This window comes from Sinocyclocheilus rhinocerous, unplaced genomic scaffold (assembly GCF_001515625.1).
Source record: "Sinocyclocheilus rhinocerous isolate Xijiao unplaced genomic scaffold, SAMN03320098_v1.1 scaffold1150, whole genome shotgun sequence".
Classification (NCBI taxonomy): domain Eukaryota; kingdom Metazoa; phylum Chordata; class Actinopteri; order Cypriniformes; family Cyprinidae; genus Sinocyclocheilus; species Sinocyclocheilus rhinocerous.
Window position 1 is genome coordinate 723736 of NW_015666491.1, and position 24509 is coordinate 748244.

Consider the following 24509-nt stretch of genomic DNA (forward strand, 5'->3'; position numbering starts at 1 on the left):
AGAGTAAGATTTAGTCGCATATGCGAGTGATTTACTCGCAATGTAGAGGGTTGAGTGGGCTTAAATAGATCACCCTTTACAGCAGATTTAGTTCCCAAACAACTGACAGCTTTGACCTAAATATGATTTTCAGTTACAATAATTAATGCTAAAATTCGACATTAGTAACTTACTTTTAACAGCATCGGACGCACGCGCTCTCACAGAATCTCCCAGTTCTTACTTGTGAATTCAGTTCACTGGAGACTCGCACTAAACGGATTATTTGAATCAGTGAGTTGTCGACTCGAGAACAGCTGTAATCGGATCATTCCAATTCGTGAATGAATCGTTTGGTGCGATTTGTGAACCGATTTAATGGGTTCAATGAAAATAATCATTTCGTTCATGAATCAGACACCGCTTCTGCGTGTTGGAGCACGTGATATATTATAAGGAGTAATGATAAGTTTTATGAAATCTAGTGAAGTAAAAAGTACAATCTTATGCTTTGGAATGTAGTGAAGTAAAAGTAAAAGTTACTCGAAATAAAACCACTCCAGTAAAGTACAGATACTTGAAAAATGTACTTAAGTACAGTAACAAAGTAAAACTACTTCGTTACTGTCCACCACTGCCTTCAGGGAGCTGAGTTTGTGCAGCATGACAGATGTTTACATATTCCTCCTCTTTGACCTTTTTCTGCCACTGTAGGTCTATATTTGACCCAGACCAAAACCTCAGTTGTTCATGGATCCTGGGGATGATTGCTAAAGCAGCACTATAGGCTTTTAGTAGCTGCTGTTGATTACACATCCATCACATAATCACAGATGAAACTAATTAGGTTTTTCTGCAGCGGTTAATTGAAAGCACTGAAATGAACGCTGTTTCCCTTGATAGGTGTAGCTGCTCTATTTAAAGATGTCTATCAATGCAAGCAAGTATCATTTGGTCAGTACTTGTCTTTTGAATATCTAGGGATTGTGTTGAAAGGAGCTCCACGCATTCTGTTTATTATTATTTACAGGCCTCCAAAATACTCTCCAGCCTTTGCTGAAGAGTTCACAGAAATGCTATCAATGATTTCCTCAGAGCTTGACGGTTTTGCTATTGCAGGGGATTTGAATATTCACATAGATAATGCAGAAAACAAAACTACAAAAGAAATTATAACTGTTTTAAACACTTTTGACCTGATTCAGCATGTGCATGAACCCACACACAATCGTGGACATACTCTAGATTTAATCATCAGTAGAGGTCTAAACATTTCATCCATTGTTATTAAGGACGTAGCACTATCTGATCACTTCTGTATTTTCTTTAATATATTGATCTCTGTTACCACTGAATCTAGATCTGTCTCTGTATACAAATAAACTTGCCTTGCCTTGCCTTGCCTTGCCTTGCCTTGATACCTTTTAACAGATGTTTTCTTCAACCATTTTCCAAAAGCTGTTCTGCATTGTATTTTCTGTTACGCAGCAAAAAAAAAAAAAAGAGTACAGATTTCAGAACAGATAATAGTGTAATTATTCCCTGTGGAGTGATGGAAACTTTCCAATAACCATCATAAATAAACTATATTTGCATTTCTACAAGGAAATGCTGGTGCTTGCTAAGCAGCAAAAGCTTAAACACTGCATAGTTGAAATATCATATTAGAAGAGTCATAAACTTTGTTGCTGTCATAATGGCTTGTGTCTTGTTTTCTGTCAGCTGTGCACGTTTATCCAACACTGAACATTGTTCCTGTGCCAACTTTGCAATGTAAACAGCTTTAGATGATTAAATATATGTAGACAACAGATCTCAATTCAGTATGGAAATAAATGCAACAAAGACCAGTTGTAAATATTATATCTTTGCTTTTGGTTTGATTTTGAATAGCAAACATGTGTACTTTTGCTTATACCAACCCAATTACCCATATTGTAAAGAAATTGGATAGTTTTATTTTTAAGATAATTTGACTAATTTTAAGCAAAACGGCAGAAAAAAATGGCTACTGCATGCAATAAATGTGGATTTAAGTAGAATAAGTTTGTTTTTGACACCATAAGCTATCTAAACCATGAGATTTTTTTTTTTTAATCAAATGTAAATTCATGTCCCAGTCACGTTTTCTTGGTTAAATAAACATTACTTACACTATTAAAAATAAATAAAAATAAAAAAATTCTGTTTTATATTTTTTTTATAATCGATATTCTATTTATTAAAGCCATGTATTAATCTCATCAAGTTAGTGTTTTTAAGCATTTTACATTCATTAAAATAACTCACAGCAGTATAATTTAAACAATATATTTTATTTGTGAACTTATGTTCAGCTATTCTTTTTAATAGTATTAACTATTTTTGAATTTTTCAGATCATCAGTCATCAAATTTCACCAAGCTGATTGCTCACTAAAAACTCCCACAGATCATGTTTTCATGCCATTTTTAGTCTTATTTTGACGTAACAAAGTGGTTATATCTAAGTGTGCGAGTTGTTTACTTACTTTTTTAATTAGTCTTGCCATTACGCCATTATATTGTTCATTCAGACTGATACGCAAACACGCATGAACACAAGAGGTTGGGATTTATCGCATGAACCAATCACAGCCAAACATAACCAGTCATTTCCAATCATATTGCGATGGAGGCATTGCCTCCTCTCACGTGACTTTCCCCCATTCATTCTCAATTACCCCCCAGTAAAGTCACGGCACGCTATGGGGTCTCTGTTAATAGTCAATGGGCTCAGGGGAGGCAAGTCTCCACTGTAACTTTACCTGCGGGTGTTGCTGTTGGACAGTGTTACTTTAGAAAAACGAGTGATTTATACACTTTTTAATGTTATACTTTGTAATATGGGCATTGTTTTGTTTTTGTACTACAATTTTTTTTTTTCCTCATCTAATATTTTGAGGAGACACTGCCTATATATATATATATATATATATACCTGTGTGTATATACAGTGTATATATATATATATATATATATAAAGCTTATGTTTATAAAATGCCACAGCTTTTTAAATATCTGAAAGTACACTCTTAACATCAGTCAGTCAAGCATTATAATGATAATATATGATATTATGATAATCAAGCATTATTTAATGCATATTTGTCATTTGAACTGAAATTAGGACTTGTGGTGGTGCTTAAGTGGTCATTCAGTGTTTCTGTAAATAAAAACGAACAATAATACTGATAAGATAATAATACTAGTACTACGCATTCTACTACTAATAACAATATAAAACACACTAAGGATTAATGAGCTGCTGGGTTCATGAATATTAATCACGTTGTCTGCGTTCGCTCAAGCTGATTTTCTGAAGTCAAAACAGGGAGGATAACAGGTGAGCGCCAGCCAATGAGATTGCAGTTTGCGCATTAGTTCTGCCCACTACCGGAGAAACTGCAATATCTTATGGTTGTTCTTAAAAGCGGAAGAATTCCAAATGAACTCTGTTATTTTGACAGGACAATACAACAAAGAACATTGTTTACATGTAGCGCATCAATTCTGCATGGTATGTAAGACTCTCTTGCTCTCTCTATCTCTCTCTCTTTCTTTGCGTGTGTGTGAGAAACTCAGCAAAGCAATGGCAAGTCGTGCGCCTTCACACTAGAGTTTACGATATGTCAAATACAGGTATGCTGCGCATCCATTGAGATGAATTGAAAAATAGCACAGATCACTTGACTGAGAGTGAAACTCTGAAGCGCTCAGTCAGAGTGTTCGGCGAGTGAAAATATATCTGTGCTAAACTTATACTTAGCCTTCAACTCACACTGGCGAGTAAAATCTAAGAATTTATTAGCCAATGGCTAACGATAGACATCATTTAGTCGCCCAGAGAGAAGATTTAATCGCATTGTAGAGGGTTGCACACATAGCATTTGATGAGTTACATCAAGAAAAACACATTCGGGAAGAAGGAACTTTTATTTCTTCTTTTCTATAGGCGGTTTTATCTCATGTCTCAAAAAATCATGAAGAGCCCTTTTAGTCCGTCTCACACATTAGGGATCTGTTTCTGCAGCATTTGTTGAGCTGTGCTGTACAATTTGAAGTCTGTAAAATATATTCATCAATGAATCATTTATTAAGAATGTGCTGATTAATTAAGAAAATATTCTTTAAGCCCGGCCAAACTTCTTCCTGTGGTTGTTTTTCTGACACTTTGCAGTGTGCTCAGTCCAGACACTGTTTATAACAAGTGATTTTTATCCATGATTTATGTGCTGTGATATGATGACTTCAAACTTGCACAGCACAAAAGTAGCAAATATTTTATCAGCAGAGTTATGCTTATCTTCAGTTCTTCAGTTTATATCATAAGATGAGCAGTAATATAATTCACAGAACTTTCTTCCCTAGACACACTATGCAGATTTTTCAAGCTATGAATTCAGTGGATGTCACTGATCTCTCCGGCTGAGGTAGATTCACTGTGAGGCGTCTGTGAGAGCAGGTGTTGTTTACAACATGCCATTCTGCAGTGCTGCCCAAATAAACAGCTGTCAGTAGACACACACAGAAGGAAATCCTCATCAGCCGACCTGAACCACCGCTCAGCCAATATGAGAGGAATGAAAAACATGAGAAGCCGAGGTGAACATCTTTTCCAATAAACTGCCCGCAATCTTATTTGACATCAATCTTAAGTAAAAGCCCCCTTCACTGGATGCATGGTTTTCTGGGAATATAAAAAAGGAGAAAGAGTCATTTTGGCCATTTGTTCTTGAATTGTTTAAAAGTAGAATGTACTTTCTCTGCCACTAGAGTCATCCAAATGAGAAATAATAGGCCTCATTCACTAATACCTTCACACAATTTGAGAAAAACTTCTCTCAAGTTTTTTTTCCGAGTATGTATGACGTCATGAAGGGTGGAATTCCTTGTATGGGCACTTCTCCAGGAAGAGCTTGCGCACACATCAACCAGAGCGAGAGCAAGAATACGCTCATCAACGTGCTTCATTCAGGTTACAGAAGTCATCAGCAGCGCTGTACAGGACTTGCTCAAGAAGGATTTGTCAGTTTGTTTTTAGACCACAAAATCAACAATGTCACCAAAGACGTGTGTTTTGGTTGAGAGGGAAAGATAACCTTGTTCAGCTTCCCAAAGAACCCAGTGTTAAGGGAACAGTGGATTCAGTTTGTTTCTCCGGGGCGGTAACGGGAGTTGTGTAAGTGTGTTTGTTCCCGGCATTTCGGTGACGAATGTTTTATAAACAAATGAAATAAAATTTAAGTCAATAAAGTTTGTGTTTCTGTTTTATTTATGTCAATGTCACAGCTTGCAGACAATCACTACGCAAAAGCTTTACGTGCTCATGACTCTTTAGCTCCGCCCACGGCACGCCTCCAGGAGCTCGACTGTTTTCAGAGAGAAGCGTATAGCTATAACTGTCTTTTATAAATTTGATAAAACTAAAGACTCTTCAGAGATATGAAGGATGCAATAGTACTCTATAGGTACTCGTGATTAACATGATTGGCAGAAACTGTGTTATGTCCCCTTTAAAAAGCAATTGTCAACCAAAACTTTTAATCAGTAATGCATATTATAAAAAGAAGTCTTACAAAGTTGCTTGAAAACTGCTATATATATACTATATATATATATATATACCCCATCTTTCCTTTCTGACCTGCTCTGTTTTCCATTGTTTGTACGATCAGGTAGTCAACTTTGTTAGGTTGTTAGACCACTCCAAAAGCAGTGCTTTGAAGCACAACCAAATCAGACTCCTTGTCACATTAAACTGGGATAGGATAACATTTTGGGGGGGAAAAATGGCACTTGAAATGCCTTAGGGGGTCCATATCAGTTTTATGTCTAGTAGATGCTTATGTTCACTTTTTTTTTTTCAAACGACTGAGGTCTGGTTTGGTGTGTCTAGCCATTCATTTAGTGATTCAGCACCAGACAATGCCTGAATATTTCAAAGGGCTCTTTGCAGCACATCAATCTCAGCCAAAATCAGTCTTATCTCTGGCCGCTGCTGCTGAGGCTTTCATACTCAGTCCTTCATTCTGTACATGAGAGGTCAATATCTGACAGCTGGCATTACCATATTTTCATCCCAACTGGGGTATAAATAAGTTGGCCATGTAGGGTAAAACTAACAATTTGTCACAGTTGACTGCCTCCCACCCCTCTGAACTCTGTTTGTTTGCACAGCAACACAGACTGGGAAGCGCTACTGTATTTAATATCTGAGCCTCAGTAGGGGCCGGCAAAGAGACATCTTTGACCACAGAGCTGGTCAGAACAGTGCATTGTATCCTAATAGCAAGCATGCAGCACAGGGGCTGAAATGGAGCTGGTCGTGCAGTAATGACTGCTAAACTAGTTTGTATTGTTATTTTGGTCATTGTCAAAGGCCTTTGTCAATTCTCTTTTGTTGAGTTTTTAATTCCCTTTCATCTTATTCTGTTAATTTCATGTTGTTCCTTTTCCTCACACAAAGCTATAAATATGGCTTCAGAAGGCTTTTTTGATACTCTTAATCATGAACATGTAGATTAACTACCGATCTTGACAAAACAACCGTTCTCTCTCTTTCTCCAGCCCTCTGAAGAGCCCAACATCCTGCTGGCTTCCCCTAAGTTGCTGCTTCCTTCAGACAGTCAGCTGCCGGCTGGTACTCCCCTGTCTGTGCACCACCAGCTCCAGCTGCTCCAGCAGCAGCTCACCCAACAGCAGCAGCAGACACAGGTGGCCGTGGCCCAGGTGAGATGGAGTCAACACTGCAACATTGCACCTTAAATGAGCATTTAATAGACCTGTAGAAGTAGTGGGATTCTGGTTGTTTTTGTTATGTACATTTTAACACAGTTTCAGATAGGGCTGCACGATAAATCGCATGCGATATTTAACGCGCATCTTGTCAGTAAAGTCGGTTCTTTAATCAGCGGTAAATCTCCATTACCTGCGGGCACATGGAGCAGCATTTACTACACAGAGCCGTTGTTCACTGACAAGCTGCGCAAAACCACGATCATATTTTGCGCATGTTTTGCGCAGCTTGTCGGTGAACAACGGCTCTGTGTAGTAAATGCTGCTCCATGTGAAAGCCCGCACGTGATGGAGATTTACCGCTGATTACAGAATGGCTTTACTGACAAGATGCGCGTTAAATATCGCATGCGATTTATCGTGCAGCCCTAGTTTCAGATCTGTTTACATAACTCTTCAAAAGTTTAAGGTCAGTACGATTTGATTGTTGTTTTTTTTTATGTTTTTGAAAGAAATCTGATTATGCTCACAAAGACTGCATTTAATTGATCAGAAGCAGTAATATTGAGAAATATTATTACAAATTAAAACATTTTCTTTTCTATTTTAATATATTTTAAAATGTCATTTTTTTCTGTGATGGCAAAGCTGAATTTCACGCAGGATTCTTCAGAAATAAATCTAATATGCTGATATGATGCAAAAACATTTCTTATTATTAATGTTGAAAACATTGATTAATATTTTTGAAACTCTGATACCTTCTTCAGGATTATTTGATTGATAAAAACTTCAAAGGAACAGCATTTATTACAGCAATTATAACTTTATTTACTGTTACTTTTGATCAATTCATCCTTGCTGTATAAAAGTGCTAAATATTACTGACCAACTCTTTTAACAAACTTTTGAATGGCAGAGTGTATGTGTGGGGGGGGGGTATTGTATTTATAATATTTATTTATATATTTAATGTATTTTTTGTGTGTTTGCTGAGTTTAAAAAAGACCAACTCATCTCATTTGCCTCTATAATTACATATTGTTCTTTTTAGCATGGTTTTATTAATGTCAGAATCAGAATCAGAATCAGAATGTGCATTGTGAATTATGCTAATTATGTTTTATTATGGGTTAGGTTAGTCTAAGTGATTGTTTTTTGGGGGGGGGGCTCAAACAGATAAACACAATACAAACAATAACTGTTCTGCAAGAAATAGGATTCAGTTCCTCCAGAAATTTGAGCAGGGAAATAGGGTAAAATGTTCCTACACTGATAAACTTGGCATTTTGTCAGATCTCAACTGGTTACTTGTTAAATAATTGAGCTGTTTTATCAAACTGTTTGATATATTCTCGAAATATGAATTTATTTTATGGCAGTCTTAATTGTGGAGTAAAATGTATGTATTCACCCATCTTTGTTAAAGAAAGTCTATTTCTTGTAGTAACTGTTGCCTCTAATTTAAAGTCTTTTCTACAAATTAAACTCTTTTAGCTACAAATCCCAACATTAGAACTGGTTGTGAAAGGCTTGGAGTGCACATAACAGCTTGTGTGTCTGAAGCGTGTTTGTTCTTTCTGGCACTAGACTGGTTTATTTATTCAGCCTTTGAGAGCCTTTGGTTTGCTTGTTTAGCCGCAGTTCTATATTAAGTGTTTTGCAAGAGGAGAAAGCAGTTGTCTTTCATAAGCATAATGCTCAGCCCCACTCTCTCTTAAGAAAGTGCTTTTTTTTTTGTTGTTGTTTTTTTGCGTGAAAGGCACTTGGCGCTCTTCACAGGTCTGAGAATGGTGTTACAGGCGGTGGAATTTTGCTCCACGCTCCTTTGACCCACATCTTTGTGTCTGCATGTCGCTTTGAGGTGGGTTGGGGATAGTCAGGGATGTCCGTCCTGTCAGAACTCCGATAAGCAAAGGCAGCCAGTTGAAAAGAGACCCTAATTTGCAACAACACGCTCAAAGAGAAACAAGCTGTGGCTGCTGTGATGTCTTCAGTCACTGAAGGAGAGGAGACACTTTGAAGCACGCTATCAAAGCGACACATGCAAGTCAATTGTCGCTGATTAATTTATTTCTCCATTTGTTTTGAAGTGGCTCTCATCCTTAGGGAAAATGATCGGCAGATGAAACGATATTTGCTTTTCTGAAGTCAGGATTATCAGTGGAGTGGGTTATTTGTGGAGGAAGGTTTTTGTGTGTTTTGGGTTTCTTTTAATCATATTCTGGTGGAAGATTCTCCTAGACAGTTCAGTACAGATAAAATGATTCAAACACATTTGGCTCCTGCCATGTCCTGAAAACGATGCCCACGTCAGATCTCCCAAAAATCAGTTTTACATGTTCGTACATTGCAGATGCTTTATGAGAGCAATTCAGGCTAAATGTATTATGAATCTGAGTGATTAAGTTCTAGTACTGCATGCAGAGTCAAGTGTGGTTTCTCTCAAATAAAAGCCTTATTATGGTTGCTGGAGTGTTTTTTTTTTTCTTGTTTAGTAATATATATTAATATATATTAGGGCTGTGCGATATTGAAGAAAATTCGATATGCGATACGATAATGCTTAAAGTGCCACATGCTCAACATTTTAACATGAGTTAAGGAACTGAATAATAAAAAGGACAAATAAAACACTGCTTAGTATTTACTCTTTGAATTCAATATGCACTGATTCTTACCTCTTTGAGTGCTTCGTATTTCAGCACTGCTTGATTTCCACTTATTTTTTCATGCCCTTTTGCAGCTTTCAATTGGGTATCTAAGGGAAAATCAGCACTGAATTATTTGATGTAATTTGTGCAGTTTGAGGGCAGAAACAATGGAATAAACAGCCCTATAAAAACCTTGTAATGACTGCAGTGCAGTGGAAGAAAAAAGATTACATTTGTGCGTTGAAATTTAATATGGTCATGAAAGTCTCCACTTTAAAAATGTGTGATTAAATAGATTGATATGAATCACATAAATTTCCTTTTTTTAGAACTCTCTAGGTTATGTCAGTGAAAGTGAATCATTTAGTGACATCCTATAGTGCTATTAAATCTGCTCTCTTGAGAAAGCATTGAAAAGGGTTTAGAAAACAATGTAAATGTGAGATTTATGGGTGTGAACATTGATCATTCCTTACCCATGTACTTGAATCCAGAAAACTAGAAGGATTGCAAGGCTCTGATTGGTTTGGTTTGGTTTGGTGGTGGTGGTGTTGTTGTTTTGATTTTGTTTTGTTTTTTACATTTTGCTGCTTACATTTTAAGGTTTAAGATACTTTTTTTGTTTTTAAATGTCAGTTTAGGGTTTAAAAAGTAACTACAATTTGTCATTTAACTTCAGCTTAGAGACTTCAGACCTGCTTACGTTGTTTGTGTCCTTGATGTTGAAAGAGATTGTTGTATTTACTTTGTTAACCTCTACTTTTTTTTACAACAGCACTGTAGCTAATATTTCTCACACTATACACTAATATTACTGCCAGAAATTAATGTTGATCATTCCCATCATACAGTCAGAAATATTACTGTTCTCACTCTTTTCATTCCCAGCCATAATTGAACAGTGGACCTTTAATTGCTTAATTAGTACACTTGACATTGAAACAAAGAATAACTGATCGCAGTGGCAATGCGTTGACGTTAAACAATTATTCATTGCTGCTTTTGTTGTTTACTTAAAGACAAGGAAAAGAAATACTGCTTTTTTTTATGTCACCGAGGAAAATGATGATCATCAAAACATTTGGGCTCCAACATTTCCCTGACTTGCCTTGCTGATGAATGTGGCCCACTGAGATTGAGATATAAAGCTATGACAGTTGTAAGGAATTTAACTCATTAATTCTTGATAAGGGAATTAATCATTAATTTTTATGAGATATGAGGCTTGTATACGTTTACATCCTATATCCTTTTGAAAACAGCATCTTTTGTCATGGTAGGCAGCTCTTTTCCCAAAGACAATCACTCTTTGTCAGAAAACATACACGCACACATACATACAAGCACGTGCACTCGAGAACTGATGACAAGCAGCTCAACCTGAACTAAGCTTTCAGTCCACATTTACAGTATGGTCATTTTTTCCCCTCGATCTTTTGCGCTACTCCCTGCTGGCCTGATCTTGACGTCTCATTGGCTTTGTCTGGAGAATGTATTGTTCTTAAGGGCAGGCAGCACGTACAAGCACGCTGTTTAAGGTGGGTAATAAATCACCGCGGACCCCTTGGAGGTCGGCCGCGGTGGCTTTAAGAGCAAAAAGACACTTAGACGGTGCTCAGGATAAGCCACTGGCGAAAATGGATTTGGCCGTCTATCGCTGGGTAGAATCTTAGGACTTATGAAGGACACTCAGGTGCATCATAATCGCTGTGGAAACCTTTATAGCTAGCCGTTTGTCATTAGCCGGACAAACCAAGCAGTAATTCATAACAAAATGTGTGGTGGACTCTGGACTGCCTTATGTGTCTTTTTCTGGTACTAATGAAAATTGAGGTTTGTTAGTCTATTCCAGCTAATTCCTTTACCTAAGCTGATTTAAGTGAATTATTACTTAATTAAACAGCTGTGTATTCAGTGATATTATTTATCCGTAATATTTAATGGCTTGTTTATTTATTTGTTATTTTTAATATATTTATATATAATTTTTTGCAAAAACCTGCATTGTGCATTTCTGCATTTTGTGGCAGAAAAATAATGCTCTGATTTAATTATAAACTATATAACTGAATAACTAACTTCAATATAAATGCATTCAAAATATATTAAATAGAAATGCATAACAAGTTGCATAATTGGATGCTTATAGTTACAGATCTTTTAGAGATGTTTGACCTTACATATATGAATTCAAGTAGGACTTTGAAATTCTTAGAATAACAATGAAAAAAAAAAATTTTAATTTCCTTAAACTCTTGAAGCCAGACAGGATTCCAGTGTGTTCAGACATACTCTTCCAAAGTTGAATAAAGCCATATTCTGGAATTAATTATGAAATAATGGCTTAAAAGTTTAATCAAATGAAAAACTAATGCTTTTTATTCTTTTAAATTGTAAAATTATCTCTTTAAATTTGCATAATGCTTTTGTGGTGAAAAGTAAATTGAGCCAGTTTCAGTTTTTTGTCTTTTGCAGGGGCGACTTTAGGAAAATACAGCATATGAACTGCTGGAGGTCTCTGTGTTGTTGGTTTGTAGTACATTCTACTGAAGCACGCAAACTTTGGTTTGTTCCTCAGGTTCATCTGCTGAAGGATCAGATCTCTGCAGAAGCTGCGGCGAGGATTGAGGCCCAGGCTCGAGTTCACCAGCTGCTGTTGCAGAATAAGGACCTACTGCAGCATATTTCTCTCCTGGTCAAACAGGTTCAGGAATTGGAGCTCAAGCTGACTGGGAATGACTCTAGTGAGTATGATTCCCTGTGTTCAGCAGAGCTAGGGAGTAACTTCAAAAACCTGCATTGTTGCAGATTTTAATTGTGCCCTATTTAACACCCTTAATAATGGAAGAATAAGCACAAACATAGGAGGTCTGTGTTTCAGTAAAGCATCTTTTGTTGATCTTCTGCATCCATTAAAACATCTTTTATTTTTTTATTAGTTGTTAAAAGATAAATGCATTAAATTTGGTATGCAAAAATGTATTTATAGTCAGTGTTGTTAGATTAAGTAGAAAAAGGTCATAATACAATTATTCACATTTCATTTTTAATCTACTGACATCCTCAAGCTGTGCATTTAGTACAATAGTATTATATTTCGGTTGCTTTTCACACTGTATTACAAGGTGGTTCAGTTAAACTTTTGAGCATTTCTGCAAAAGTTTTTTGAGTTTGTTTTTATTAAGAACATAAAAAAATACAGTTTATTTGATTTTGTTTTTAAATTACTCTAAAAGTTTATATGATATATTAAATATTAAAGCTGCAGTCCGTAACTTTTTTTGGTTAAAAATGATCCGAAATCAATATTTGAGCAAGTACATAACCAGCCACTGTTCAAAACTATCGCCTTACTTTAGCCCGATTCACAACGGTTATCTTATAATAATGTTTTCTAATTTGAGTGGTTTTCGCAGGAAATTTGAGCATGGCACTGCGTCATTACGTCACGTCTGTAAACATAAAGAAGTTGTCCCGGCTACTAGGCATGTGAGGATCCTGCAGTTGGCGGATCGATTATAGCCTTTTCTCACAGCAGCCAGAATAATTAAATGTATCATTTTGATGGCAGATTGTAATACAGAAGGGATTATGTGTTTATGAAACACACGTGAATGAAATTAAATTATATTCCAGTTATAAATGTGCTTCTGATTACAGATAGCCTGGGATTACAAAGATTTGTATTTTAAAGAAAACCAGTTCGAAGGGAGCATAATTTGCTTTTTGGGTTAAAATACTTTCTTGATATGAAATTCGAAGAGTATGACAGTTAGATTAGACTGTGCAGAAATCGAAATCTACACGCTGCTAATACACGCTATACTCATAGTCACCAATGCTGATGCTGTTAACATTAATCATTTGAGAATAAAGTATAACACCACTCACAACCCACGCAAGCTAGATAATTCCACACAGAGCTGCAGTTCCAGGTTTTCAAACAGAGATGGCGACAAAGAGGCAAAACTTATGGACTGCAGCTTTAAGTATATAATGTTTAGGGTTTGTTTGTTTGTTTGTTTGTTTGTTTATTTGTGCAAAAATCCGAATTGTTTTTGTGGCCAAAAAAAATTACTCCGATCTAATTATAATTGATATGGATAGTTCCTAAATTAATCTCATGAATCTTAATTTAATTAATCCCAATAAGTTAACATGTTAACATTCACAGCCCTAATTTGGACTGAAATATTATTATTATTATTATTATTAAATTGCTCAATGTTAATGTATTATTCATATAATAAAAATAGTAATAATAATATTATTATTTTTAATATTATTATTATTATTATTTTAAAGAGGTCTAACTATGAAAACATCCTGATAATGATGCTGGTCTTAGATTCTAACTTTCACTTCAGAGTAAAATATGGTGTCATCATTAAAGAGGACGTATGAAGAGATTTGACAGCCATTTACAGATGTTTTTTACAAGGTGACTTAAGTGTGACAGTTGGAATGTGTGGCGAGAGCTCTTTATCATGCAGGCTAATGTGAAAGACAGCACATCTCCAGGTGTTGCTGCTCTATTTGAAAGTGTGCTTTAAAATAAGCCTGAAATTAACCCCTGTGGAGTGCCATGATGGGAGAGAAGTTAAAAGGCAAAGTGAAGTTGAATGTGATATAGAGAGAGGTGGAACAGATAGGAGGGTCTGAGTGAAAGAAGACAAGAGTGAAAGAAAGCTGCTGAAACGCATCAGATCTATTCAGAGAGGGCAAGTGAGGATGTGTTGCAGGGGTAAGAGTACTGTTATTAACCTGCTGGAGCAGAAGAAAAGGTGAAAAGTGGAGCAGAACTGACATTGTGAAGCATTATATAATATGAAGGAAGGCAGATGACATCCACAGAGAAAAGAGAGTGGAATGGCTGAACCCCAGTTTTACTTTGAAGCAGTACAGTACTACGGTACTTTGAAACAATCATTTGCAAAGGTATAAGAGAACCTATAGTAAATAAAAATGTTTAAAACTGAGAATGATGGTTGATACTTTCAGTAGTTAGTGGTCAGCCAGTGTTGACTATGGTTCCATTCGCCAACAGCGAATCAGAGATTTTTAAGAATCCACTCAACAGCGCTTAAAATGCTAGGGGGAAATGCTGGTATCGTCACATTTGTAAAATTTCAGTAACGGTTTGGTACCGACGTCGGTTCTTTTGACAACCCTAGAATAGAACAGTATTGTGTTTCTGTTGTAATTACTTTCACACTGCATTACATTGAACCTCCAAACCTTTAGTTGTGCAAAATTTTTGGTTTGTTTTTACTTTATATATGTTTTTTACATTTTATATTATATATTAAATTATCATTTAGACCATAAAAAGTTTCTGAATGTATTATTTTATAACATTTGTAAATTTTATATTATATTTTAAATAATGTTATGATGTCTATGATTATACGCTACCATTCAAAAAATGAAGGTCAATAACTTTTATTCAGCAAGGGTACATTAAATTGACAGTAAAGCCATTTATAATGTTAAAAGATATTTCTATTTCAAATAAATGCTGTTCTTTTGAAAAAAGTTTTTCACAAAACTATTAAGCAGCACAATTGAGTGCCAAATCAGCATATTAGAATGATTTCTGAGAGATCATGTGACACTGACGACTAGATAAATGTTATATATTTATTTATATGTATTTATTTATTCTTTAGGAGTCCTTGATACTTTTCAGTTTGCTTAAAGTGAATTTGGAGCATTCAGATGTCAAAATTCATGTAAACCGTTCTCAGACCCTTGAAATGAACCAAGTGTAAAAAGCCCCCTATCTCTTCCTCTCTCTTAACAGTGGGATCCCAAGATAGTCTCCTGGAAATCACCTTCCGTGCCAATGTGCCTCCAGTTCTGTGTGACCCCACCACCCCCAGACCAGAGGACGCCATCCTTCCTCCACTCAACGATGGGACACAGCTATCCCTGCCACTGGGCAGTCCAATAGGTAGGGACCAGTGCTTGATCAAGTTTGAGTGTTTCCGCTTTCTTCCGGGACCACCCCAACAGGAGGAGGGTCCTGACACGCCATCCCAAGGTGTCTCGCCCTCATCACGGGACGAGCTTCTGGGTAGCCTTGAGCTACTAAAATTCCGCGAGTCAGGAATCGCATCCGAGTATGAGTCAAACACAGATGAGAGTGATGAAAGCTGGGGACAGCAGGACGAGAGTACCCTGCGTCTGCTCAATGTGCTCAACAAACACAGCCCCTCTGACAGCTTGGAGGATGAAATTGTTGTTTAATGTGATTTTGCGCACTTAGAAAAACACTGCTTGATGCTTTGCTTAAAAGGTTCAAGTCAATCAATGTCAATATTGTCAAACCGTCTACTGCTGTTTGTACTGCTGATAATTCTGGGAGACCAAGGTGACTTTAACCCATTTTGTTTGTCACATTTTATGTCATATATTGAAAAGCGAACAGTCCCAAAGCATAGTAAATACTCTTGTCTCCATTTTAAAGTTTAGGGACACACATCAGATGTCAGAATCTTGTATCTCTAATGGAACGTTCACACACTCAGTGATTTTATCGATAAAGGTCACCAAGTGGATACATTGTTGGTTATAATGGCCTTCCCTACTTCCGAACAGTCCAGTATATGTACAGTCATGGCCAAAAGTTTTGGCAGTGACATAAATTTTGTGTTTTGCAAAGTTTGCTGCTTCAGTATTTGTAGATTATTTTTCCACATCTTTCTATGGTATACTGAAAAACAATGATAAGCATATCATAAGTTTTAAAGGCTTTTATTGGCAAAAAAATATGAGTCAATATTTACAGTATTGACCCTTGTTCTTCATAACCGCTGCAATTTGCTCTGGCATGCTGGATATTAGCTTCTGGGCCAAATCCTGACTGATGGTGGTCCATTCTTTCCTTATTAGTTCTCGAAACTTCTCACAATTTGTGGGCTTCTGCTTGTCCACTCGCCTTTTGAGGACTGACCACAGGTTCTCTATGGGATTGAGATCCGGGGAGTTGCCTGGCCACGGATCCAAAAATTAAATGTAATGATCTTCGAGCCACTTCTTTAGATAAAAAAAAACTGTGAAATTAGTTTTTTTGTGAAAATTTCATTTTTTTTTTTTTTTTTGCCAATGAAGCTTTTAGCAATTATTTAAAATGCATCTGATCACTCTACACAATAATCTAGAAACAATGTGAATGAACGCCACAACCGCTTAAGCTGCAAACTTTGTCACTGCCAAAACTTTTGGCCACGACTGTATATATGTCGTTGCAAACTGCTGTATGTGTTAACGCTCTTTTAAAGTCTTCAAGCGATTGCTGCTTATTCACAAACAAGTGGTTGTTTTTAACTGCAAGAGATACAGTACATCTATATGAAGTGAAATGTAGAACAAATTTTATACATTAGCCTGTGATAGTGTATCTATCACATCAGTTGTACAGTTGCGGGTTTAGGCATGTTTGCGCTAATATGCTCAGCCACTTAGATCACCTTTCATCAGAAGTGCTCAGAATGAAGACAATGACCCAGCTACATCTGTTTTAGCATGCACGACAGAACAGATTCTTAATTGAATGACTGTGGACTGAGGACGCTAAGCTAATTATACCCTAAGGGTAGCGAGGCGTCTAAACCGGTCAGATCTTTACCAACAGGAACCCCAATTAGAGTGTCAGAGTTTTCACAACTCGCAGCCTTTATTCGTTATTTTCATACTCAAAAGAGCTTGTCGTGTCTGACAGCTTCACATATTAACTTTTGTACACATTTTGAGTTCTTGCGTTTAGTTTTTTTCTGTGCTTCTAAAAAGTGATATTTCGGTGTCTAAACTGTATCTCTCTGATAAACTACTCTGACTCTTTAACCTCTCTGTTTATATTTTCCAGTTTTCCCTCTCGCTTCCTCTGTTTCTCTCTGTGTGCCCAGTGTCATTTAGAGGCAGACAAGTGCACACAATTAGACTGGTAATAATAGAGTGGTAAGCAAGTCTTCCCACACACAGAGGACATTGAAAGCACTTTCTTTTGTTGGTTTAGTCTTAAACGTCGGTATTTTCCTCCATTTATGCACTAATATCTTTTTTTCTTTCGAAATTTAAGAATTTGCCATCTTTAAATCTCCTTCAGGCTTGTAAAAAATCTTCCCACAGATTCTTCGCCGCGTCTCTAATGAGGGATTCACGACCAGTCGTGTTGGCTGGAAGCAGGTCTGGAGGACAAGACCCAGCTGTGAGCTGTGGTCTAAATCCTCCACAGGGAAACGTGTCATTGCCTGAACACAAGACCAGTATTTTTTTTTTTTCCTGATTTCTCCTCCTTCAAGGACACAGTATGTTTGTATAAGTGCTGTTTGCTAAGGCGCATATTGCTACTACTATTTTACTCAAGTTAGGGATTTTGATTTCTGTTTTTATTACAGGCTTGATACCTCAAATCATGCAGCTTTTTGAGGAGAGGTGGCTGTTCCTTCTCTCGCCAATCACATGATTTTTGCAAGGTTAACAATAAAATGGGTAAAAAACAAAATCCATAGAATTACATTGAAGTCATATCATGGCTCCAGTAATATCAAGCATGATTCAAGTTTCGTGCATAGTTCAGTTATAGTCTTCATCTGTCTAACCATTGAGTAATCAAAATATTTGAAGGATTAAATGCATATTGCAAGTGGCGAAGCGTATACATGCTGGACAAAGCTGATCTACAGTTGCATTTTCTGTCTATTAGTCCAACTTTGCAAAAACTGGTCAGGTATGATTTTCAGTCAGACTAAAACATATACATTATTTTTAGGGGGGGGGGAAAGCATTATTGCTTTAATCTGACCAAAACTTTTAAAAACAGTATGAAATGAAAATTCATCTATTTTATAAATGATGTTGTTGTTGATCCTTTGAATGAATTATCCATGTATAATTTGTTTTAATTTTCTTTGACCTCATAATTTTTCATCAAAATGTCATGATTAAATTAGTGATGTGACATGTGGCCAAGTATGGTGACCCATACTAGGAATTAGTGCTCTGCATTTATCCCATCCAAAGTGCACACACACAGCAGTGAACACACACACACCGTGAACACACACCCGGAGCAGTGGGCAGCCATTGCTGCGGCGCCCGGGGAGCAGTTGGGGGTTCGGTGCCTTACTCAAGGACACCTCAGTCGTGGTATTGAAGGTGGGAGAGAGCACTGTACATTCACTCCCCCCACCTACAATCCCTGCCGGAATCAACCTTGGGTTGCGAGTCCGACTCTCTAACCATTAGGCCACGACTTTCCCCAGTTGATTAGATCTTCTGGTGAAACAAAAGTGACATATTCTAGACTGCTATAGTCTGCTTAAACTGCCCCTTTCTTTCAGTCGTCTGTTTACAACTGCGCATTCAACCAATCTGCTTCCATTTAATCAACAACCGACTGATAAAACAAAGTCCCACCCTCCATTTCTTTTTTTTTTCTTTTTTCAATATTCTGTTCACTTGAATGTGTCACAAGCTGAAAAAAAGATCTGTTGCTACTTCTGTTTGACTTTAAAGTGTAGGCGCATTTTTGAAATGTTGACAGTGGGCTCTTTTGATTTAAAAAAAAAAAAGTAATTTGCTTAGAACTGCCCTAGCAACTGCATAGCAACTGCATGAAAACCAGTAAAGGAACACTTTTACACAAGCATATACTACTAAACTTTTACTTTTACACATTTATTTTACACAAACATATTCTACTAAAAAGTTTTTTATATGATACTGATGCCTGGGGAAGCACAGCTAATTATTTAAAAATAATTTTGTCATCATTGACCTTGTCCTTGAATCCTGGCCACTGTTTTTGTTTTTTGTTTTTTTTGGCTACTTTATTTTAAGGTGTCCTTGTTACAGGGTAATTATACATTTTAAGTACTGAGTAATATTAATTAACTACATGTACTTTCTATATGGTTAGGTTTAGGATTAGTGTTTGGCTTAAGGGTTACTTGCATGTAATTATACATAATTAATTGTTATTATAATAGCAAGTACATGTAACGTGTGTAACAAGGACACCTTTAAATAAAGTGTTACCTTTAAATTATTTTCAATAATTATTCCACACAAAACAGCCTTTGGTGTCACGAATAATAAACCACAAATTATCCCTCCTGTAGGTTACTGCAGGTTTTCAAAGTATGTGACTCATTTCAAAGCCATTTAAAATGAGTTCTGTCATTTTTAAGAGCGCTGCGGTGTCACTGTGTGAATGTGTTCATTCAGTGTGAGAGTCATTCTCAGTGAATGTTCAGTGACATGCACCAAGTTGAACTACTGGATCATTTGAACTAGCTTTTAAAAATGGCTACACAAACTGGCATTACTTCGGCAGCCTTCTCTACGTTTACACTAGTTAAGTTACACATAAATCCATTGTGAATACAGTTGATTGACTTTCCTACTTAAACTGTGGTTCAGTCGTTCTGCGATTCCAAGAATCGCTGGCACGCAAATGGAACCACTTCAGATGCCATATGCACGCACAGCTGCTTCAAGAAATAAAAATAACCACTAAAACATGTAGAGCTCACAAAACCAGCAAGTGCAGAGAACACCATCTGAATCGCTGTGTAATTTAAAGGATGTTCTGGAGCGTCCCAGTCTCATTTTTGCACGCTCAGGGAAACGAGCGGCTGCCGGATTGATCCTTCTCCCTGTGGCGTAATTGAAATTGCATAACAATATCACATCTCATTTTAGTACGGCTGCCGCTTCTGAGTGAAGCTGTTGGAAACTCAGGTGCCTCTGAATTAGAAGCTGATGCCCGGGCCCACCTGATCGCTCTGGAGGCTTTTGAGAACATTTTCTCCTGAAGTTGCCAGGGTACTTTAGTTTGAAGTGTTTAGCTCCATCTATTGTAGATACTGTAAACTCGTGTTCCATTTCATTTCAGGATTACAAAATTAGATGACCTAGAAGGATACCCAAGGAGATGTGAATTGTGAAATCCGGGGAACGGTCGCCGCACTTGACCAGAAAAAATCCTTCATATTATAAAGTTAACTCCAATACAATTCAATTGATTTGAACTCCTTTATGCCCCACAAGGGTGGAACACCATGAAATTAAAAACTGCCCTTAAAAGAACTAAATTAATTAGCTATATTTCACAGAATGTGCCGTTACGCACCGTGAGTCTAATCAGGTTCTAATGATTTCTTCAACGACACATGACTGTCGATCAAGTATAAAAGCTGTCATTATCTGGAATCACAGTCTACTTGCTACAAATCTCTTTATTTCATCAGTGGTAAACTTCCAGATAGCTGCATTGCATGCATGTTACTGCTTGACATTGATGTGGCGGAACCTTTGATTAATTATTGATCTGAGATTTGAAGTTGAATGAAAACGGGGGCATTGTCTCCTGTTATGTTCACTGTTATTTTTTTCTCTTCAGTAGCAGAACATTGCCATAATAACATCTCCACATCTAGTTTTTGTGTGTTCAGTGCTGCTGTTTGGTCTCACCTTAATTGTAACGCTGTTCTGATATAGTTTGAGATTTATCGTCTTTCAAAAATCAATTTTTTTGCCAATGCATTTTTTTAAGTGCTGGTGTAGGTTCCAGCACGCTGCTTAACATACAAATAGCTATTGACCAGGAACATTTCCATGCCATCTACGGTTTTTGGTGGTGTTGTTTTTGTTGCTCTTTTGGGGATTTTTATTCATTTATTTCCTTTCTACCCTTATATGTTCTACAGTATATCTGCAGTACCAAGGAGACTAGTCAGTCAGTGGTGCTGTTCAACAAAGATAAAGCTAATGGATAGTCCTAACAGTGCAGTTTAAGTGAAGTTCTCTTCTCTTTTCATTTAGAAGTCCTGACACTGATGCTTTTATTCTGGGCCACTGTGCCACTATGGTGCTCCAGCTCATTTGTGTTAATGATTGAGTTGATAACAGGGAGTCAGATGGTGCAAGTGCATTTCAAGTTACTCCACCTTGACCCTCTCTTCATGTGTTATCCAGGGCTAACTCTTTTCCCCATCCCCCTGCCCTTGTATTTAAAGATTCAGGCTAGAAAGAGGGTTCAAATGAAATATTGATGTTTGACTCATCTTCTGCTGAACATCTAGGTCAGCCAACTTGGAGATAATGGGTTAAATTGCTTTATTTATTCGTTGTTATTTTCTAATTTATCCAAGTAAAGATGGTAGTTTTTTGGCTTGGGGTGTAAATACATGTAATTAATTTTTTCATCAGTTATTTTTTGATTCTGTGCTGAATGATGTAGTGCATTATGAAATATAAAATCTGGTCACTTTTCAGTGTGATTATTTTTCTTTGGGTTATAAATACAGGGGTCTTGAGAGATGAGAAAATCTTACAAATGCATTTTAATGTTTTACCATCAGGGTTCCAACAATAATGGAAAAAATAAAACATATATATCAAATAGAATGTCTCTTCTGAGACTTCAAAAATGTATAGCATTTTACTGTAATTATAATTTAGAACTTTAGAAAGTATATTATAATCAAATATACTTTTTAATATATTTAATGTAATAGCTTTTTAATATATGATATTTTAAATAAAAAGGTATAATATATATTTATATTATATTATTATATTTCCTATAAAAATATCATCAATGTCTCAAATAGGAAATGTCTTTTGCAAGAACTTTTAAAATGTGTATTATTTTATTGTAATTATAATTTCTAGAATAATTATTTATAGAATTTTAGAAATTATAATAAAAATATATCCAATAGGATGTGCTTTTTTGAATTTTATTATAATTTGTAGAATTATATTATCATTTTAAAATTGAATTAAAATTTTAAATTAAAACAATTAAAATTGTTCAAGTTCATGCTTTTTTGATGTTTTTTAATGTGCATTAAACTTAACTGGAAATATGGAAATTCATTGGTCAAAAAGTGGCAACCCTGTAACCCATGCGGCGTGTGCATGTGTGTGCTGGACAGTGTTTGGTCCAGAGGTGTTCCTGCTGGGACACATCAGGAGCTCATAAACCAGCCCAGAATAGCAGCGTGTCAGATACCCTCCTAACATTTGCTACTGTGGCGGAGCCTCAGTGAGGTATTTTAAACTGCAGCCACGAGCTACATGATAATGTCCAGCCCTGTGGAGAAGGATCAAAACCAATGATCACTGCGTCAAAGTATATTTCAAATATACTTTTTAATATATTTAATGTAATAGCTTTTTAATATATGATATTTTAAATAAAAAGGTATAATATATATTTATATTATATTATTATATTTCCTATAAAAATATCATCAATGTCTCAAATAGGAAATGTCTTTTGCAAGAACTTTTAAAATGTGTATTATTTTATTGTAATTATAATTTCTAGAATAATTATTTATAGAATTTTAGAAATTATAATAAAAATATATCCAATAGGATGTGCTTTTTTGAATTTTATTATAATTTGTAGAATTATATTATCATTTTAAAATTGAATTAAAATTTTAAATTAAAACAATTAAAATTGTTCAAGTTCATGCTTTTTTGATGTTTTTTAATGTGCATTAAACTTAACTGGAAATATGGAAATTCATTGGTCAAAAAGTGGCAACCCTGTAACCCATGCGGCGTGTGCATGTGTGTGCTGGACAGTGTTTGGTCCAGAGGTGTTCCTGCTGGGACACATCAGGAGCTCATAAACCAGCCCAGAATAGCAGCGTGTCAGATACCCTCCTAACATTTGCTACTGTGGCGGAGCCTCAGTGAGGTATTTTAAACTGCAGCCACGAGCTACATGATAATGTCCAGCCCTGTGGAGAAGGATCAAAACCAATGATCACTGCGTCACGCTAAAAATTGGAAGCTGAACATTTGCTGTACATCCTACTACTTTCTCTCTTCCTCACTCAAAATCTAGACTTACAGAACCATACTTGTGATTTTCAGCATAAAATCTGGTCCAGTTTCTATGTGTTTTGGCCCAAAACTACCCACTTAGACAGGACGAGCCTGTGTGAATAACATGTAACTTGACCAACCATAGATTGCTTTGTTTTTAGTTGCATTTTCAGGACAGATAAATCTGAAATGGATTATACTAGAATAATAGATTGTACAAAAATACTTTTTAAACGTGATTTTGCTGAAGAGCTTTTGCAGTCAGACAACCTAATTGAGTATTTTTTTAGTTTTGTGGGTGGCCCGTCTGAGGCTGATAGAATTAGTCTGGGTATTGTAGCTTTAGCAGATGAAGTAACGTGTCAGCCAGTGAAGTGCTTAGTGGTTTGGGCATCAGTTATCTCTTTCAGATGTCAGATGGCCCTATTGGTGTGCTACCGCAGACAATCACATGAAACCACAGACGAGTAGCTACTTTTCTTCTGCCCATTTCTCTCCAGCACGCATTATCGCAGCATGTTGTGCTAGTTTAAGCTTTTGCAGAATTAATTCAGTCTGATGATGCACGTTTTGAAGATCAATCCTGTCAATGATTTAAGCTGGTTTTGTTACCCAGTGGTGTGTCTGGAAAAGAAAGGCAGACCCATTGCAAATGGTAAGTTGTGAATTTTTGGCCATTTTTTCCCCTGATTACCATGACAACAGCATGCTGTTTTTGGCACACAGATTTCCCTCATTCATCTGTTTGCCTTGCCTGCAGAGCCAAGACATTGTCAGCATCAAAATAACTTCTCTTTGTCAAATATTTGTGTGGAAAAGCCTCTCTAGTCTCGTATGTGGACCAGGTTTGTCGTCTGTGAGAGACTCACCAGCTAATGAGAATTCTTACTCCTCCATGAGCAAGTGTTGAAACTGTTTGAGTTTAACAAGCTGGAAATAACTATGCCACATCAAATGCCTTCAAGAGTTTATTAAAATCACATTTGATTATAGCCAGACTAATATACAGCTTTTATTGTAAACGGCTTTGAATGGCCTAAATTGAAGCTGAAGTTGAAATAGAACACTACATCAGGGGCCACTTTTGTTGGCAAATTGCAAATCATTCCATCTTTATCACTGTTGGTCTCCCTCTCTTCAGTCACCTTTTAAAAGGTAAAAGTTTTTTTTGTTTGTTTCTTTTGTTTTTTGTTCTAGTTGCATGTATGAGCATTAATGCACAGTTTTGTTAGATACAAACAATAAATTATGCTCTCTTTGTCATTCA

General features: G+C 36.4%; 1 protein-coding gene across 1 annotated transcript in view; it reads left to right on the forward strand.

Annotated features, from left to right (window-relative positions):
• nos1apa (nitric oxide synthase 1 (neuronal) adaptor protein a) overlaps positions 1–16032 on the forward strand; it is a 135972-nt gene extending 119940 nt beyond the window's left edge. The window contains exons 8-10 of the mRNA XM_016543782.1: positions 6567–6728; positions 11967–12132; positions 15192–16032. Of these exons, the coding sequence (XP_016399268.1) occupies positions 6567–6728; positions 11967–12132; positions 15192–15637 (774 nt within the window). The 3' untranslated portion in view covers positions 15638–16032. The remainder of the gene's footprint in view (positions 1–6566; positions 6729–11966; positions 12133–15191) is intronic.
• Positions 16033–24509: the final 8477 nt, after the last annotated feature.